Genomic DNA, 19,609 nt, shown 5'->3' on the forward strand with positions numbered 1-19,609 from the left:
GGAGCAGAATTCAAGTTGTTTTATAACAGAGGAGATGGAAAGAGGAATGGAGGAGTTCTTACGCTCCACAGGTAGGAGGTGAGTTAGAGGAGGAGGAGAAGTTCTGGAGTGACTTAGATGAAGTGGTTCAGAGCATCCCGAGCAGTGAGAGAGTCGTGATTGGAGCAGACCTCAATGGGCATGTTGGTGAAGAAATAGAGGAGATGAAGACGTGATGGGCAAGTTTGGTCTTCAGGAACCTAGAAGGACAGACGGTGGTGGACTTTGTCAAAAGAATGGAAATGGCAGTAGCTAGCACTTATTTCCAGAAGAGACTAGAACATAGGGTGACTTATAATAGTGGAGGGAGGAGCACACAGGTGGACTACATCTTGTGTAGATGGAGCAGTTTAAAGGAGGTTGGTGACTGTAAGGTCGTGGTAGGAGAGTGTAGCCAGCCAGCATAAGCTGGTGGTGAGGAAGATGACTCTAGTGGTGAAGAAGATGAAGAGGACTAAGGTGGCGGACAGAGGACAAAGTGGTGGAGGCTGAAGAATGAAGCGTATTGGGTGGCTTTCAGGGAAGAGTTGAGACAAGCTTTGGGTGGACAAGAGATGCTTTCAGAAAACTGGAATACAACAGCTAAGGTGATCAGGGAGACAGGGAGGAGAGTACTGGGTGTGTCTTCTGGAAGGAAAGGAGATAAGGAGACCTGGTGGTGGAACCAGGAAGTACAGAAGTGTATACAGGAAAATAGTTTAGCTAAGAAGAAGGGGGACATTGAGAGGGCAGATGAGAGTAAACAGGAGTACAGGGAGATGAGACGCAAGGCAGAGGCCGAGGAGGCAAAGGCCAAACAGTTCGCAGTATGTCAGGTTAGATAGTAAAGAGGGAGAGAAGGATCTGTACAGGCTGGCCAGACAGAGAGACAGAGATGGGAAGGATGTTCAGCATGTTAGAGTGATGAAGGATAGAGATGGATGAAAGAGAACAAAGGATAGTAGAGGCACTTGTTATGGACCAGAAAGTGACAAAGATTAGCACAAATACATTTAGAAAGGCAATAAAGAGGATGAAGAATTGGAATGTAGTTGGCCTGGGTAACATACATATAGAGGTATGGAAGTATGAGAGGCTTTATTGTCACTTCTGTCAGGGCATTTGTACTGGACCCAAAACATTAAGACTAAAGTGTGTTAATCAAGCTCTCAGATCATGTCTGGATTCCCTTTCACAATCACTCCAATTTCAACCTGTTCTTCAGGCCCAGAACCAGCATTAAGTTCAACACGTGCACGAGCACATCCAGCATGGTCAGAGCGACATTAGACATGTGAGGCATGACAGCTCCGTTTTTAGCAGCGATGTCAGCTGATGATGAGAACCACACGTCTGCAGAAACACAGATGGAGTTCCTCCACACAGCATCTACATGAACACCACCAGCAGGTCCACAGTAGCAGTTCTCATCAGTGCTGACAGAAGAAAGGCTGTTCCCGTTTCTGTCTCCCTCCCGCCTCCTCCCTCGCTCCCTTTCTATCTCTCTCACCCACTCTTGCTCTCATTCTGTTGCTCGCTCACTATGCTATTCTGTGTTTATGCTGCATTGGCTGCCACAGACCCAGTTCATTCTATTTTTCTGTTCCCTTTAGAGAGAAGCCTCCTCCTGCAGATTACCTTTTCTCTTTCTGGTCTTGTTATCCCGCTCTTCGATTTTTCCCTCTAAACCTCTCTCTCGCTCAGTCTCTCGCTCTCTCTCTCTCACTCGCTCTATCAGACTGTATTTCCTATGCATCTCTGCGTGGCAGAGAGGAACAGGGACTTGGCTCTCCCTTCTTCCTCTCATCTGCCTCCTCCGCTTCTGCATCCTCTTCTTCACCTCTCGTTGTCTCCCCTCCTAACGGAGGGATAATGTTATACTTCCAGCTGGTGATCATGGCTGGGACGGTGATGCTGGCTTACTACTTTGAGTACACGGACACCTTTCCTGTGCACATCCAAGGCTTCTTCTGCTACGACAAGACCTTCTCCAAGCCTTACCCCGGTCCGGATGACACCAGCAAGATCCCCCCTGTGCTTATCTACTCACTCGTCACAGCCATCCCCACCCTGATGGTAAGAGATGGGTGGTGTTGTGTTGTAAGTACAAGTGTGTGAATGTATTAGGAATAAGTTGTAATAGAAAGTATCAATCTGTAAGAGTTGAGTAGTTTGAATAGTTTTTCGTGTGTTTTTACGTCCTATGAAACGACACAGGAAAACAGTGTTCACTTCCTGTTTTTTCAATCTTACTGTCTGTGTTGAGCAGTTATATAGTGAACAGACTGGAAGGCTGCATGGAGGTAACCTCTAGGCAGGTGTGTGTGTGTGTATGTGTGTGTGTGTGTTTGTGTGTGTCAGCCGAGATGTCACAGATTTAATAGGTCATTAGAAAGACCTATTAAAGAAAAGAAAGAGGGATGTCTGAAAATAAAAACTGGGGATGAAAGGTTAGGGAAGAGACAATGAGCCCAAAGTGAGATAAGAGAGTGAGCACGCAATGCACACCTGAGCCCCGACACAAACCTGACAGACCACAAAAACACACAGAACACCTGAAAGCAAACCGACGGACAGTCACAATACAAACCAGACAAATATCCTGACTAGATTGCATTCATAGACAAAAAACAACAGCAACAACCCGCGCCTACTGCAAAGACGAGTGTCTTACACAAGCATCACAGACAGATTATGTTTGCGTGCAGCAGTTGGGGGCTGAGGGAAAGGTTGTGGGTTATATAATATGATACCACTGTGCACAGTTTATCATGCAGCCACAAAACCCCCAAAGAAAAGAAAGCAGTGTTCACTGTTGACAATGTTCACACCGATGGTAGACCAAAACAATGCACGATTAGTTAACAGATAGATTGACATCACTACTAGCGCTATAAAGCAGCGGTCCCCAACCACCGGGTCGCGGGCCATTAGGTACCAGGCCGCACAGAACGTTCACATTTTTATTTTTATTTTTTTTATTGATTATCAGTCTAAAGATGTTTTATTTTGAAAAGTGACTTCTGTGTGGAATGACTCACAGACGACTGCATGCGTCTGTGCCTCTTGACAGGTCACCTGATAGGTTACCAGACATTACCCCGAAACATTAAGCCCACAAGCTATCAGAAATGAGTAAAAAACAAACATCTTTAGCGAGCTTCTTTGGAAAGGGGAAAAGGCCCAACAAGGAGACAGAAGAAGAGCGAAATCTGCAATTAAAAGACAAACCAGGAGTCCTACTTAAAATAGGGGTTCATCCCTACAGGTGATTCTCATGCACCGAGCCCGCTCTGTATAAGATGTGGCGACAAGCTAGCAAATGAGTGAATGAAGGGTTCAACACTGCTTCTGCACCTGGAGACCAAGCACCCTGCAGCAAAAGACAAGAAAGAAACATGAACAAGAAGGGCAGCAGCAATTACTGATGCCCACCACTTCAACAAATGTGTGTGTACTGCTAACGTCATACTTAGTGGCTAATCGTATTGCTAAGGCGAAGAAACCTTTTACTATTGGTGAAGAATTGATCCTGCCTGAGGACATTTGCCATGAACTTCTAGGAGAGGCTGCAGTTAAAAAGACAGCGCGGGTTCCTCTTTCGGCACCGTCGCGAGGCGAATTGAGAATAATGCAGAGTATATTGGGAAAAACGTTGTTGGAGAGGATTAATAAGTCACCTTGGTACGCAATCCTTAAGTAGTGAACTGATCAAATGGAAAAAATCAGCAACATGGCAATAACAATAGCAACACGCTGCAGTCAGGAAATTAATAATCTGCTGGCGGTGACTATTGAAGGTTATTTTTTCCAGCATGTGTTGAAATGTTGATCCCGGCTACATATGGAGCTCAGGATCAGCACTGGACAGCTCCATAGGTAGTCGGCTACATATGGAGCTGTCCAGTGCTGATCCTGAAAGTGACGTCTTTTCCGCGGCATTGATTCGGGGAATGTTCTTTATCTTGCCCACTTCGGTTGGTGTTTTTGGTTTCTGCATGTCCATGACAAGACAAGGTGGTGGTTTTGGTTTTGCTTTGATTGTATTGATTATCTTTGTTCCTGCATTATGATTACGTTTGAATGGAACTTTTCCACATTATTAGATGTGTTAATTTATTCCCATCACAAACTTTGGTTGATACTTGTGATTTTTCTCATTTACAGTATGGCTTTATCTCTAACAATTATTAAGTTACAACCTTTTAAAAAAGTGATATCAAAACTGAATATTTTATTGTAATTACTGTGGCAGCTAAAGAGTTAAATAAATAAATAAAGTTATTTAACAGCATGTTAAGGAGTAGTTACATTTATTTTACATTAAATTACATTACATTTAGTTACTTTTTTTACAGTGTTACGGTTTACATTTGGCCTTTGGAGGGCAAACATAATGCTAATGTGGCCCTTGGAGAAAATGAGTTTGACACCCCTGTCTTAGATGAAACCAGTCCGTGGTGCAAAAAAGGTTGGGGACCGCTGCTATAAAGGATGTCAGGAAGGTTTTGGAGGATTTGAGACTGACTGATGACTAATAATTGTATTTAGCCATACATTGTTTTCCTTATAAAAGTAGGCAAAAGCGAGATTGGTCAAGACGTTTAATTAGAATTACCAAAGCAAAACAAATAGGTCTTTACTACAATGTTCAAATAGGCATAAACAATTCTGACACAGCCCTTAAAGGCGTCGCCCTTTAATGAGTTCTTCTCGGTGCAAGCTGAGCCCTGGTACCAAGTTCATGTGTAAACCTGCCAAGACGCAGACAGAAAGACAGGAGGTGATATTTCATAATTAACATGAAGATCCAGCTTCCATCCCCGTGGCAATCATCTGGGTGCAAGTTCTGTTTCTTGCAGTCAAAATACCACAAGAATCCCAAAAGGTGTGGACTGTGTGTCAGACATAAATAGAACAATTGTGCCATGTGTTCTGTGTCATCAATGAGTATGAGCGTCAACCTCGACAAGCAAGGATGGGATAGGGTGACCAGTTAGTGCAGACCTGGGCATTGTACGGCCCCAGGGCCACATTCGGCCCTTTGGTTGACTCTGACCGGCCCGTGTTGGGTTAATTGGAAATTACAAAATAAACAAATGTTCTACTTTAACTCATGCATGGAGTAAAACTGCATTCAGTGACAGTTCAGTATGTTCAGCATCTTTCTTAATGAGCACACAGACAATATTGTGATGTCTTTAGGATGCTGAGAACCTTCACACAACTTTCCAACAGTCAAAATGTGTCCTAATATGCGTCACAAATGGTAAAACATTCACATTTATTTCACCATTGTTCTGAGAAATTTAATTGTATAACTGACATTTTTTGTAAGGCAACCTCAATTTTTAATTGCTTAATTATAACATATACTCTTACAATCTTGTCAAAACAATGCTATTTTCTACTTATTTTATAAAGGAATACGATCAATATTATGCGGAATGGAATTCAGCCTTTTGGCCCGGCCCACCAGAATATTTTCTGTTTCTCACCCCTGAGTTAGTGGAACATGTGATCCTATAAATGTTATTACTGGATCAAATAAACTTATCCAGTAAACAGTTTCCGTTATGTCCCTTTAATCATTGCGAATTCAACGTAGCAGACCTTTAATGGTACTTCAATTGGAGGTAAATTACTTTGTAAGTTGATCTGGGTCAGAGCGCATTATTTACAGCAACTAATCTGCCCTAACCTGTGCCGACAAAGGTTTTGTTGCTCCTAATAAGCAGCAAGGTAAATTACAGGACCAGCTTCTTGTCGTAGTGCCAGCCTGGTGCTAATGGGCTTCCTGAGGAGTCTGGTTTCCTTTTGTCCACTGCAGCAGCAGAGCAGACCTTTGTGTTTACAGAAAAAGAGGCTGATGTGTACAAAAATCAGCCAGAGCTGTGACCTTTCATAGGATATTAAGTAAAAGGTTTGGATCTATCACAGCCTTTTGTTGCACAGAGACTTGACTTTTTCATTTTCAGCATGTCAACTCAAAAAATACACAAAAAAAGCTAGACTGTACAAGAAGTAAATGGGATTACATGTTAGAGGTTTGACTGTTTAAATAGACTCAACGGCTACGTCTGAATTACCTCCTAGTCCAAAGTAGGCACCACAAGCTCTTTGTCAGCTCCCAGAGAGGTCCCAGCATCTAATTAAAGCCATCAATCATCTTCCGAAGCTTCAGAACAAGGAGCCAAGCCACTGTTAACGGAGGAGAGGGGCTCTAACGCCTTTCCACCTCAATCTGTTGGCCACATCTGTGCTCATGTGCTCATGTGCTCATGTTTGTCTTCTTCTGAAAATGAAAGGAACCAAACAAAAAAACATTCTAATTTCTGTGTTGATTGTCAAGGTTGTTTTTCTGTGAAGGGGCTCTCGATGCCAAAGGGTTTATTAGGCAGACTCACAAATTAATGTAGCCCCGCCGAAACTTTTATCTTCATCGAGGTTATAACGATCAATTCTGTCTGAATTTATTCTGAAGGTATTTGTCATTGTAGCTGCTGTGTATTGAATTGTGATGCTACATACTGAGAAGCGTTTCTCATAATGTATCCATTCCATTGGTCAATCGTTCTAATTAATAATTGAAGGGTTTATTGCACAGCCATTGTTTTAATCTACCAGTGACTGTAATCCCTCACCTCCAGTAATCCCGTCCACCTCATCGTCCCCCTTTTGCAGACTGTCTTGCTCTTTGCGCTACGCTACAACAGGCGGTGCAGAACTGTATGCACGCCATCCCACCTTGAACTCTGTCTCATTAACAGTTACATTTCCCGTTAGGCCATTTATAGCGATTAAAAAAAGGCACTTCATGTTTTTGAAACATTTTCAACACAAGCATGCAGCTTCTCATTTGTCAATGGATTAAACTAAATTTACTTACTTCTTCTGGATATATCTGTACCAGTATATATATTTTTTTACTTTACACCAAAGCAAATGCTTGCAAGAGCACTGGAAATTCATTTCATGGCCATCTTGAAAGTTTGATTAATGAAAAACACCAAGCACGATGCCCTCTCCAGGAGGTTCCACAACAGGTTATTCTCACTGTTCTAGACAGATTTTCAAAATCCATTCACATGATTCCATTGCCCAAGCTGCCCTGTACAAAATAAACCACTCAAGCCCTACTCTTTCGGACTTTCCTGATTACTGACCAGGGATGTCATAAAAAAAAAAAATCAGATTCAAGTGCACATTACTTTTTTAAGATTACACTATTCGCTTGACTTCCTTTATGTTACATTAAAATTACACATCAATAAAAAAAGCACTAACTCCAACCTCTGATTATGTGCTGTTTATTTGGCAAAATGGATTTAGACATGCCAGAAAAACCGTGGGCCATGCGCCTCACACACTGTACCTTAGACATTTTAAAATTGGGCCCGAGGCATGATCCAGCAATAAACAGCAAATACGTCACAATGTAGGGTAATACCCCAACTGAGAGTAAGTACACAGAGTCTGCTTTAGCCTTTATACCATCTGAACAACAATAATATGCCAAGAGGTGTGGGGATGTTGGTTGGGGGATCTGGTTGGACGAAGCCAGTAACATTTGGCAAAACACATATAAATTTGACATATGGCATTGGTCGATTTATTCATCCTTCTGTGTGAGTTGAGTCCTACATTGTAGTTCAGTTGATATTACTGCATTAACACGACCTGGTACCCTGTGTGATGGTCAGGAGCCCTCTAGCTGCTTATCGCCCAGAAGTTACAGGGTCAAACACTTTGCGAAGTTCAGAAGTATGTAAGCCATTCGGAACTGCTCGGTGGTAAAGGCGGAGGGCTGTAGTAAGAATTTTAGAAAAGAAATCAGAGAGCATGATTTTAGAAATGAGCGACAGGTATCTGGAACAGTGTCGGCTGGGTTCATGATGGCCAGATTGTTCTGTCACGATGCCGACATGGAGAACCCAAAAGCACAACAGGAGAAGGGAATCCGTTACCTTTAATTTCATGTTTTAACAGAGGTGGTCAGTCCAAACCAGCAGACAAATCAGGATAGGGGCAGGCAATACGCAAGATGATTGCAGGATTAGGAGGATCTTGGAAGACAGGAGAGGTTGGTGCATGGAAAAATACTGATCCTCCCCATGCTGTGACATGCACAGACCTGCGAGCCACGAGGCACATTATGCTGCTCATGCTCATTTTAGCATCAAAGCACACCAATGTTATTTTTAAATCTATGCAAAATGCTGATGACATTTTGTGATAGACTGTGACAAGAGAAAAAGAGTTTTGGCATCGAGTTCAAGAGGAGATCAGTTAGAAATGTGTAAGTCGTTTCAGTTCATTTCATATTGATGGGCTAATTCAGTTTTGTCTTGTTGTTTGTTTGATTCTAAAACCTCTAAAGTAGGGATGTCAAACTCATTTTCTCCAAGGGCCACATTAGCATTATGTTTGCCCTCCAAAGGCCAAATGTAAACTGTAACACAGTAAAAAAAAACATAACTAAATGTAATGTCATTTAATGTAAAATAAATGTAACTACTCCTTAACATGCTGTTAAATAACTATTTATTTTGTTATTTAACTATTTAGCCATCACAGTAATTACAATAATATATTCAGTTTTGATATCACTTTTTTAAAAGGTTGTAACTTAATAATTGTTAGAGATAAAGCCATACTGTAAATGAGAAAAATCACAAGTATGAACCAAAGTTTGTGATTGGAATAAATTAGCACATCTAATAATGTGGAAAAGTTCCATTCAAATGCAATCATCATGCAGGAACAAAGATAATCGATACAAAATCAAAGCAAAACCAAAAAGCCACCACCTTGTCTTGTCATGGACATGCACAAACCAAAAAAACCAACCGAAGTGGGCAAGATAAAGAACATTCCCCGAGTCAATGCCGCGGAAAAGACGGCACTTTCAGAATCAGCACTGGACAGCTCCATATGTAGCCGACTACCTATGGAGCTGTCCAGTGCTGAAGTTCACCTTCATTCTATGTTAATTTACATGCTTGAAACTATTTCTATGATATATATTCATGTGAGGTCAATTGCATTTAAACAAACACTGGATAAGCAGTTTCAGAAAATGAATCAATAAATGAATGAACTATAAAAGCACTCGTAGAGCACAAACATCCACCAAGCAGGAAGCAGGTTATTCCCCTCCTGATTGGATTTACACCATCCACATGGTGATCTGGATCATCCTCAAAATTGTTCTTGGTATCTTTATAGGTCAAGCAGTGGCAGAAATGCGTTAGTAGCATGCAGTGGACTGAAAAGTCACCTGACAGGCAGAGCCGTCCTGATTTTGGTTGGTGTACCTCAAGGTTTTCTGCCAAATTGGTCTCCTCAGCTCGGGTAAAGTGGAGACTCCCAACTGCGTATTGAGCCCATGAAGAAGAATGTTGGAGGACACACTGAGATCGATAGATGGCACACACAGACAAAGCCATAAGTGCTCTGGGCATTATAGGAGTGGGGGGAAAAGCTTTGCCATCAAGAACACAGACGCCTACGGATCCCTCTGGACCCAGAAAGTAGGCTCACAGGAAAAAAGTGAGTGCCACCTGAACACATCCCAGCTTGATCTAGCATGGCTCCATTTTCTGAGTGAAACGGCGACACCAGGAAACATCAATGATGACGAGTCTGGGTCTATCAGAGGAAGCATTCAAAGACGTTGATGAGAATAAAATGCTGCATGGGTGGCAGGCAGCAGACAATAAAGGTTAATCGACAAACTAGAAGGTCAGCGTTTCAATCCCAAGCTGATGTGTCCTCAGCCAGGATGCTGAACCCTGAATTCCCCGTATGGTTGTTCCAGGGAATGTCGATATCTTAGGATGGAAACACTGTGGCTGAGGCTGCCGACAGGAGTGGCATATCCTCCTGAGAGCTAGCATGTCCTCTGTAATGGACAAATGTCCACTACAGAGGACATGCTAGCGGGCTGGGTCTCATGAGGATATAATTTTTATTTGTATTTTTTATACTCAGATTTCTTTTTTCTTTACAGACTGTATATATTCTTTCGTTATTTCATCAGCCCACCGGCCCTGCAGGTATAGCCATGATGTTAAGTTCAAGTTCAAGTTTCAAGTTTATTTATTTGCATGTCCCAACCAGGCAATTCTTATCACAGCAGGTAATTAAAAAAAAAGAAGTCTAAAAACACAACAAATGTACATAAACATGAACAGACAAATACATAATCACAAGATCCAGATTGCAGCAGTTAAATAATAATAATGGTTAAAGAATGAAATATATAGATATTTAAAGCCCACACACATATGGTGAAAGTTGTTGGGCTTGTTGTCTTCATCAGGGTTATCATAAAATGTCTTGTAATTTGCATAATGTCATCGGAGCATTAAACATTAAACTGCACTTACCCCACCCATTTTTGCTGACATGGGAGGAGCATGTATGCCTGGATGAAGGCTGCCCTTTCACTTCTCTTTCTCCATTCTATAATGAAAAGGGAAATAAGGAAAATGTCTGATAAGAGGGGAATCATGTACCCACAAGAAACCAAATGAAACGATGAAGTCCGTCACAGCAGAAGGGAAAAGATTCAAATCACAACTCAGACATGGAGTCTATTCATGGTAGGAAGAGCCACAGCGTTTTATCACAGTACATTAAACTTCCAGTATCTGTTCTAAATATCTCCGCTGCTGAGATACACACACAAGAAGGATTTTCCACAGTTTCCAGTCTGCCTCGAACACGATCCCAGCGATAATCACGCGCGCCCGAGGCCATTTGGGACTTCATTAGCAGACCATTTTTATATTTGCATCATCGAGCACTGTCCTCGTTCCCTCCTTCTCATTGCCGCTCCCTCATTCCCCGAGAGTTCGTGGTTTACTATTTATTGCCTATCTGGTAGTTTCGGCAGAAGTCCCTCAAACCTGTCAAATGAGATTTCTTCTTCTTCTCCCGAGCTTTGATCCACTTTTCCCCGAGGCAGAGAAGCAAAACACCTCGGGCCTCCTGCGTGGCTGGTGGACCGCCATGCTTCACTCGCCGCCTCAGAGATCTCCGATGAATGCCAGTGGCCAATCTGTATTCCCAGCAGGTGTTCATCCCAGCTTGCCGTCCACTATTCTTGGCCTCATGTTGTTTTGTCTGGTGAACCAAATCTGTGGTTTTCTGTGAATTTGTCACACGGTCGCACCTTTTCTCTGCAGAATATTGTGTATACTTCTGCTGAGAATCCAGGTGATGCAAGAGGTAACGCAGCGTTCACTTGCCTCTCTCCTGTCCAGGGGAGCTGTGGGATGAAAGGAGGAAGCAAGCAATGCAGGTCTGTTGCTTTGTACTCAGTGTCTCTGCATCCTGATTTGGGGATGGAGACCTGAATATCTGCTTAATCCACTTGTTAAGCAGCCTGCATTAACTGATCCTCCCCATGCTGTGACATGCACAGGCCTGCGAGCAATGAGGCACATTATGCTACTCTGCAAGAGTAACGTGATGCTTGGAGGTCAATTTGTGCATATTAACAACACAACAAACACTCATTGACACGCAACAGATGAATAAGCTGGTGTGTCCATTCAGTAACAGTATTTTGTTATATTTTTATAAAGAGGTCGGTCAATAATCTGCTGCTGCGCATGGTTAGATCTTTTCTTTGCACAACAGCAGGCGCGTTAACAGCAGTCGGCCAGTTTGCCGAGGAGCTGGAGACGTGCCGCGTTTCACCTGAAGCGCTTCGTCTCACAGCTCAGTGTGGCTGCTACTGCTCCATTACTCCCACGTGGTACTTTCTGGTCAGGGGTATAGTCTACTACTGTTACCACTGCTCAGTAAGAGCCAGCTGATGTTCGAGCATTTAATGCTTTTAATGCTTTCATTTCGGAATGAAGTATCTATCTATTTAATATATTTAGGGGCGTGAACAGCAAGTGGTGAGGCTGATATCAGAGATAAGATAATGTGTATGCTTCCTTTCCATGTGTGACTCCACACACACACACACACACACACAAAGAGCGGATTGAACGGATTTCATGAGAATCCTTAAGAGTCTGTCTTTACAGAGTATGTGTCTTCTTCATTTTTAAGTACGTCAGATCAACAAAACGCTCTTTTTGAAGCTTTTCTTTTCTTGAGAAAACAGAACAGGATTTGATCTCTTTGTTTTTAACCCCAGTTGCTGAGGAGCGTAAACTCAGGTGCATCCAGCAGACGATGCTGCGGCTGGAGGCATGTGGCTGACCCCAAATCTGTGATTAAGTGGAGAGAAAGTAATTTTGAGCAAGATGTTAAAGGATAAACAAGCAGTGAGGGGTGGGGGTGGGGGGGGGGGGGGCGCAATTATTGAAACGTAAAATACTTTGAATCCCACTGGTGCAGAATGCAAGACAATGGAACAGGGGGCACGCAAAATGTAAAAGAAGGAACTGAGGCAGAACGCATGAGACGCTATTTTTCCGCTGTGCAAAAAAATGAAATGAAATGTGAAAGAGCAAATTAAATCTCATAGAACGAAGAAAGGGATGGGTGGAATGTAATAAATCAACACTTGCAAACGGTGTCGCTATGCATCTTGGTCTTTTCGTTATCTGTGTTTATGTCTGCGTGTGAGTTTGCCCATGCCTGTAGATGCAGTATAAGTTTTGAGTACTGGAAAGTACCCCACTCCCGTTTGGGTTTGGGCACGTTGTAGGCACCCATCTATGAATGAGCGCTTGTTCTTTCCTTCATCATTCTTTTTCATCACGCCAGTGGATTTGCGCCCGTATTTTCCCTCACTCTGCTGTTAGCAGCATCCTGGTGGAAACCACATGTGAATGAAGATGACGGTGATCCTGCAGGACTGTGACGGGGGTAGTAGTGCCTTTAACGTAATCCTTTAGTTGAGATCCCACGTACTGTATAAACTGCAGTGCGGAGACTGAGGTTGCCGTACATGATGCCAGATGATGGGATGTCGTCTCGGTGTGCTTCACACGTGAATAGCCATCCCAGGTTTGTCAGAAGCTTTAGGTCTCATTTCTGCAGAGCTGCGTCTGCACGTTGCAATAAAGAGCATCAGAAAGACTGAAAATATCACGACTGATCATCAGCTTTATTGCACTTCTTACCTCTGCTGAGGAGGTCAGGTGGCCATTGTTGGTTTGTTCACCTGTTATCAGAATTGCTCAGAGAGTGAGGGACAGATTCTGATGAGAGGTCTGTTCCGTTGATCAGTTAGATGCTGGCTCTGATCTGGATCGTTGCAGATCAGCACATCTCACCTGCCTCTCTCTCTCTGGTTTATTCTTCCAGGTCTGTCAGCACCTTTGCTAACCGATGGAAACATGCCCGGATGTTTCTCTCCTGCATTCTCTGTTCTGACACATTTGTTGCGTTCAGCAAAGAGCTTGTTGAAATATTTGTCTTCACGTAGAAAATAGACGTATTTTCTTTTTCTGAATTTGCATATCTACTGAGAAGCAGTCAGTAAAATATATATTTAAAAAAGGTGCTTAACATGTGTTCATCTAAGCTCTTTCATTGCCTTCTTTTCTTCCTCTCTTCTTGCTCCCTTCATTCCTGCACCCTGAGTTATCTCCACAGCCCTCTGTAATTCATCTCATTACTTGCGGTACAACATCTCCAGTTACATCCGTCTAATAGACAAACCTTCACAAATAGGGCCTCTCTGAATGCACATTCTCATTTGACGACTACCCACTGAAGCAAATCAAGCTCTGGTTACTTCCACACACAGAACAGAATCCTTCATCTTCCTTGTGCTGACAAAAAAATACTCTCTGAACTCATGATGTCTTCTGTGCATGCCATTATTGATCTTTCAAGTATTTATCGGTGGCTGATGATGATCGATCTCTCCTCCCGCTCTAGTTTTGCACCTGAAATGTACGTGGATCACAGGTTTTAGTTCCTTCCACTCTGCTCATCCTGATATTTGGACACGACAGCATCTCCGGCCGGGCCCTTGCATACCTTTGCGTCATTTGATTTGGATCGAACGGCTTAGAAATGACCAGAGACATGTAGCAGGCACATGACGATTCCTTCTCCTGCTCTGTCCGTCTTTCTTTCTTTTTCTTTCTTTCTGTTTTTCTTTCAAATGTATGCCATTGCTCTTCAACATTCTCCTGCTGTGTGTCTTGAGACATTGTCACTGTGGGGGATGAGCGGCGCATTGTGTCCAGGTTCTTCCTCATTGATTATTAGTATGTGGAACACGTTCGGTGTTAAAGTGGGTCCCACTGCTGCCACGGCACGGAGTACGGAAACTGCCAGGATCATTTCAGATGAAGCTGATCTCTGCCATGGATAATCACTCTTTGAGGGCGCTATGTTTAGTGTGTGCCAACATCCTTGAGTGTTGTGGACTCTAATGCGGATGAGACTCCCAGTTGCAGGCCACTGAGGAAGGATCGTCCTAGAGAGAGGACAGCTGCTCAGTGTCACAATTCCTGACCAAAACCTCTGCTACAAGACTGAGTACAATAAAAGCGGAAGCACCCAGCAGCAATGACCTCATGCATTTCCAGAAGGATTGCATTTCGAAACAGTGGCTGCGTTTACATGAACAACATTTCTTAAATTCGATCGGATGCACTGTGTTCATGGACCCTAAAAATATTGATCCGATTAGGACATTTGACAATTTTACAGGAGATAGTAGTAGAAGAAGAAGCCGTAGGGACTTCCGTTGTAAACAAAACATGGCTCCTCCCTTTTCCAATCCAATTGCGAGGGGAATGAGCTGCTTGGCGGAGGTCTGCGCTCGCTGAGTGCGTTTCTAGTTTTTTTATGTAATCATTTAATGATTTTACAGTCACGTCTACATCTAATTCCTTGTTCTTGCTGTTTTGTTGTTGTTGTTTTTCTCATTTTAATATCTGGACACAACACAACAGATATATTAAGAAGGTTTTCGACCACCAACCTTTTCAAATGGCTGTTTTGTGTTTTTTTGTGTGCACAGATTTTTGTAGGAGAGCTGTGTGCGTTCTTCGCAAAGGCTGGAGGAACCCAGGAGAAGATCATTGTTACTGCAGACTGCTGTTACTTCAACCCCCTGCTGAGACGCATAATACGCTTCCTAGGTGAACACACAGTCCCTCTGCTCTTTACAGGCCTGTGCATGTGCAAGTTAACATCTGTGGCAGGCCGGGGTTTCACAGGGAGAGCGGCAAACATCAAAATGTTTAAGATAACATAAAAGAAACGGTTGTCCTTTGAAACGTGGCCCGCATCACTTCGAGGTTTATTAGGCAGAATGTATTCATGTCGATGTTAATTGGATGAGAATCTGGAAGAAAGATTTCATCTGTGTGGAAAAAGCATTAAAGGATTAAGGCAGGAAGGCAAGTTTGAATATTTATTCATTTAAAATTTGCATCAGCTGAATCGGCTGAGGTTGAGACTTCTGCGGCAGTTTCTCACCTCAGCTGATAACAACATGTTCGGGGGCTGGGGTTATTTTAGGCAGGAAACTAATTACCAACTGCTTTATTTAGTGGCGCCGTTACAGAGCCGCCAGGTTTCGTGCATTTGACACAGATCTCACTCTCGCACAAACATTTCAACTCCATCTGCCCATTATAGGTACATTCCCTAACAAAGCAGTCTGTTCCCTAGCAAGGCTGTACATTCCATAACAAGGCGGTGTGTTCCCTAACAAGGCTGTGCGTTCCCTGACACTGGACGCTGGTCCATGCGAAAGACAAAACACCCAGACAGAGCAATGTATCAAATTTGAACAAGTCCATTATTTATTTATTTATTTTGCTCCTCATGATTTATCATGACCTGGATGACTGAGACCCTACCTACACGGACATTATTGGTAAGACTTGGACTGAACAGGATCGCGGCTGATGGGAACTGGGACTATACTAGAACTATCTCACTCATAGAAACAGACGACGTTCTTTACATTTACTTTCTGACAACACAGATATGCTGAATTATTGTTTCTCTGTCGGTAATGTTATCTTATTTCTGTGGGGCAAGTGATCATCATTGACCACGGGTTTTAGTAGTGTGACTTGACATGATTGTGGTGGTCTTCTGCCTCTGTAATATGTTTAGTGGCAAGCAGGTTTCACATTAGATTAGGTTTCCATATCAGTTTCAATTTCTTCTTTCCTCTCATCTACTCATTTCCTCCCCAGGTGTCTATGCCTTCGGCCTGTTCACCACCACCATCTTCGCCAATGCCGGCCAGGTAGTGACAGGAAGCCAGACGCCTCACTTCCTGTCTGCCTGCCGACCAAACTACACAGCATTGGGATGCCAGTCCACGATGCAGTATATCTCAGAGCGCCGCGCCTGCACAGGCAACCCACTGATTGTCACATCTGCACGTAAATCCTTCCCTTCGAAGGACGCAGCGCTCAGTGTTTACTCAGCAGTGTACACAGTGGTAGGTTGGAGCATGCTGGAGGAGAAACCATATTAAAATTAAACCCACTTCGTTCAAGTCATTTCCAGTTTACTTAAGAAAATATAATATTCCTGTTTGGGGAAAAACTGAGTACATTGTAGAGATGCATTCATAATTGTAAGTGTTGTGTTGCTTCCCGTCCTTGTGCTCTTCTGTGGGCGTTGTCCTGTATGCAGATGTACGTGACGGTAGTGTTCAGGACCAAAGGCACACGGCTAACCAAACCCACCATCAGCCTCACCCTGTTCTGTCTGGCCATGCTAGTCGGTGTCGTAAGGGTGTCTGAGTACCGAAACCACTGGGCTGATGTGCTGGCTGGATTCTTTACTGGAGGAGCCATCGCTGTGTTTCTGGTGAGACGAGACAAGACGAGGAAGGCTGATTTTAAATCGCTCTGATTGGTGGAAACTAATCAGACCGATCTGGCTATTGTTGTTGGCTTACTTTGAGGACTACTATCAATTCAGTTCAGTTCAGTTACATTTTTTTTATGTAGCACCAAAAACACAAGTTATATCAAGGCTCTAGATTCTATCTAGAGTCTAGAAGAACAATCCTCCATGAGAAAGAGCATGGAGACACCGGTGAGGAACAACCGCCATTTAACAGGCAGAAACCGCAAATGGATCAAGTATTCTGATTCTGGTTGATTCTTTCTCCAGGTGACTTGTGTGATTAACAACTTCCAGCAGATGCAGCCAAGTCCTCCTCCGCCACGACCGCATCGCCCTGAGTCTGTTCTGGGCATGCCAATGGTGACGCTGCCCTGTGTGGAGAGTCCACTCGAAAAGTTAAGTGGTCCTCAGGTAAGGGGCGGGGGTGGGTGTGAGGCAAAGACGGGCTGAGATAGGAATCCCTCATCTCATGCCTGAATCCGCTGTCCTACTTTTTACCAAAGAGAGCAAATCCCTAAACGAGCCTGCTCTAAGTCCCACCAGCACTCGGTGTCGCGACAATAACATAAGAGTGAATCCTTTAAATCTCCGGGCCTTGTTGTTGGCCAATAAGTGAAAGGCTGGAGAGCAAATGCTTGGTTCCTTCCTCCTGAACCATTAGACATGTCCTTGTTATCAGGGATTTAGAGTCACTTAATATGTCTTTGAGGAGAGTCAGCAGTTTGGCTTTTTGGTCCATCCCAAAGCAGCTGGCTGGAGGAAAAACTCGGGATTCAGCCGAGGCTCGAAGGAAACGATACCCGAAGTCCCTTGAGGTTGTTTGTTCTGACCTCAAGCATCCTCTGAGGGGTGCAGATGCAAGAGGAAAATGTCTTGCGTCCTCCGTTGTGTGTCTGGTCACTAACCCTCACCTGACCTTTTTTCCCCCCCTGTCTCCCACCTCACCTCTCTCCTCTCATTCTGCTCCCTTGTCGCTCACTCTCCTCCAGCATCCTCCGCTCTCGTCTTCCTCGCCACCTTACAACACCTATGTCCCACCATTCTAACCCGCTTTGTCTCCCGCCTGTTGTCGTCACCCCCTCACTATCCCCGTCATCTGTTGCCTTATTTCTGTCTTGGCTCGATGCCTCTGATTTCTCCTCTTTCCCGCCCCTCATCATGCATTGCCCTTGATTATTTTTTCTTCACTTTTCTCTCTCTTTCACCTTTTCTCTGCCCCATCCTCTCTCTTTCTTACTCCTCTCTTTCTGCAGACTCCGCATGGATCTACGTTCACCGAGATCACATGACCATCAGCCCTATCGGTTCCCCTCCACCCCCGATGTCCTCATCCAGTCTCGCTCCATGTCCAGCGAAGTCTAGACCAACCTGAGCCGAACTCGCCACGTTGCGCCGCTCATCCAGCCGGCCGGTACGCGACATTGCATCGCTCCTATTCCACGCAGGTCTAGACCTTGGTTAATACACTCCCCATCCTTTAACCCTCTCAAACCCGGGCTACCGATAGGCAAACTTCATAGACTTTCTCTTTGCTGGATACCCAGTGAACTCAAGAGCTGGATATTCAACTCAGTCAAGTACATCTTTTCTTGTTTTTGTTCTTTTAATTACAATCAGTTTCAACTTTTTGTATGAACTCAGTCGCGTAGAGCTCAAACTCTGACCACTGAAACAACAGTATGATTGAATTTTCCGCCATATGATGGATTCCCATGGCGGAATCTGAACCTGGATACAAACACCCTGTAGGCAGCTTTGATGTCGGCTGTCAGGAGGATGCCATGTTGGACCAAAGCAACCCACCGAGGGGGGTGCGTCTGATGCTGGAATTTATCTTTAAAACATCCTTTTAACAAGACATATGCACAAACACAGTCTGCTTTTCTCACCCTTTCTCCTTATCTGCTGGGTAAATGCATTCACACCACCTCATTAGTCTGTTTCCTGGCCCGAGCCATCTCCACACAGGTTTCCACCAATCAAACAATCAATCTGCTTTGTGTCTTCATACCAGACAAAACCAGGTGAAGGTTCTCTCATCTTCACATCTTCACTCTTCTTTTGTGGGGGGTTTTCTCACAGAAAGTTGCACCTTTGCTGAAATACAAGCATTTCCTCTTTGTACTGTTTGAGATGCAGCGTCTTCACTATGAAACCTTTTTCTCCGATGCCAGCAGACGTATCCTTTTTCTTGCTCGTGAACAAACATCGATCACCCTGAACTGGAATCTCTAGATTTCCAACTGACTGCCCAAAATAATATCATTATTGTGATGGTTTTTTTGTAATCCTATGGACAGATTTATTTATTAACATGTATATATGGTGTGGTTGCCAGAAGGAAGCGCTCCGTGTGGCGTGACAGTTTTGCTGATTTTGATTTGCACATCCATGTACCGGTATTTTTATTCCCCTGTATACAAACACATTTAAAGCACACACAAGCACAATCCCGTTTTTCCCCTCTAACCTTGGTGTTAGCATACACCCCTTCCCCTTTACTCACTTCACAATATTGCAAACCATTTGTACGATATTGTATATAACTCATTTTTTGTATCGAGAGCGTGATTTTTACACAAACAAGCATCGCCAACACTTGGTGGCAAAAAGATGTTCTATTTCTGCTGATGATGGAGATCAGGCTGGCGAACAGCCACAGGTTTCAGCCTTTGAATTAAAACCACGTGTCCGCCGCACCGGGTCAGAGCCGGAGAGTTGTTTCCTCATAGTTCCTGCCTGTGTCTTCATTAGGTGACGCTCTTGAAAACCTTACTGC

General features: G+C 43.7%; 1 protein-coding gene across 2 annotated transcripts; it reads left to right on the forward strand.

Annotated features, from left to right (window-relative positions):
* Nucleotides 1-1,890: 1,890 nt before the first annotated feature.
* Nucleotides 1,891-18,192, forward strand: LOC137915825 (phospholipid phosphatase-related protein type 5-like). Of its 2 annotated transcripts, none has more exons than XM_068758945.1 (6): nt 1,891-2,094; nt 14,972-15,092; nt 16,164-16,414; nt 16,612-16,788; nt 17,098-17,240; nt 18,102-18,192. In XM_068758945.1, the coding sequence occupies exons 1-6, from the start codon at nt 1,891-1,893 to the stop codon at nt 18,190-18,192; spliced, it is 987 nt and encodes a 328-aa protein (XP_068615046.1). The 2 variants fall into 2 exon arrangements, with proteins under 2 accessions (XP_068615046.1, XP_068615045.1); XM_068758944.1 differs by having other exon boundaries at nt 17,098-17,225; nt 18,084-18,192.
* Nucleotides 18,193-19,609: the final 1,417 nt, after the last annotated feature.

This window comes from Brachionichthys hirsutus, unplaced genomic scaffold, assembly GCF_040956055.1.
Source record: "Brachionichthys hirsutus isolate HB-005 unplaced genomic scaffold, CSIRO-AGI_Bhir_v1 contig_948, whole genome shotgun sequence".
NCBI lineage: Eukaryota > Metazoa > Chordata > Actinopteri > Lophiiformes > Brachionichthyidae > Brachionichthys > Brachionichthys hirsutus.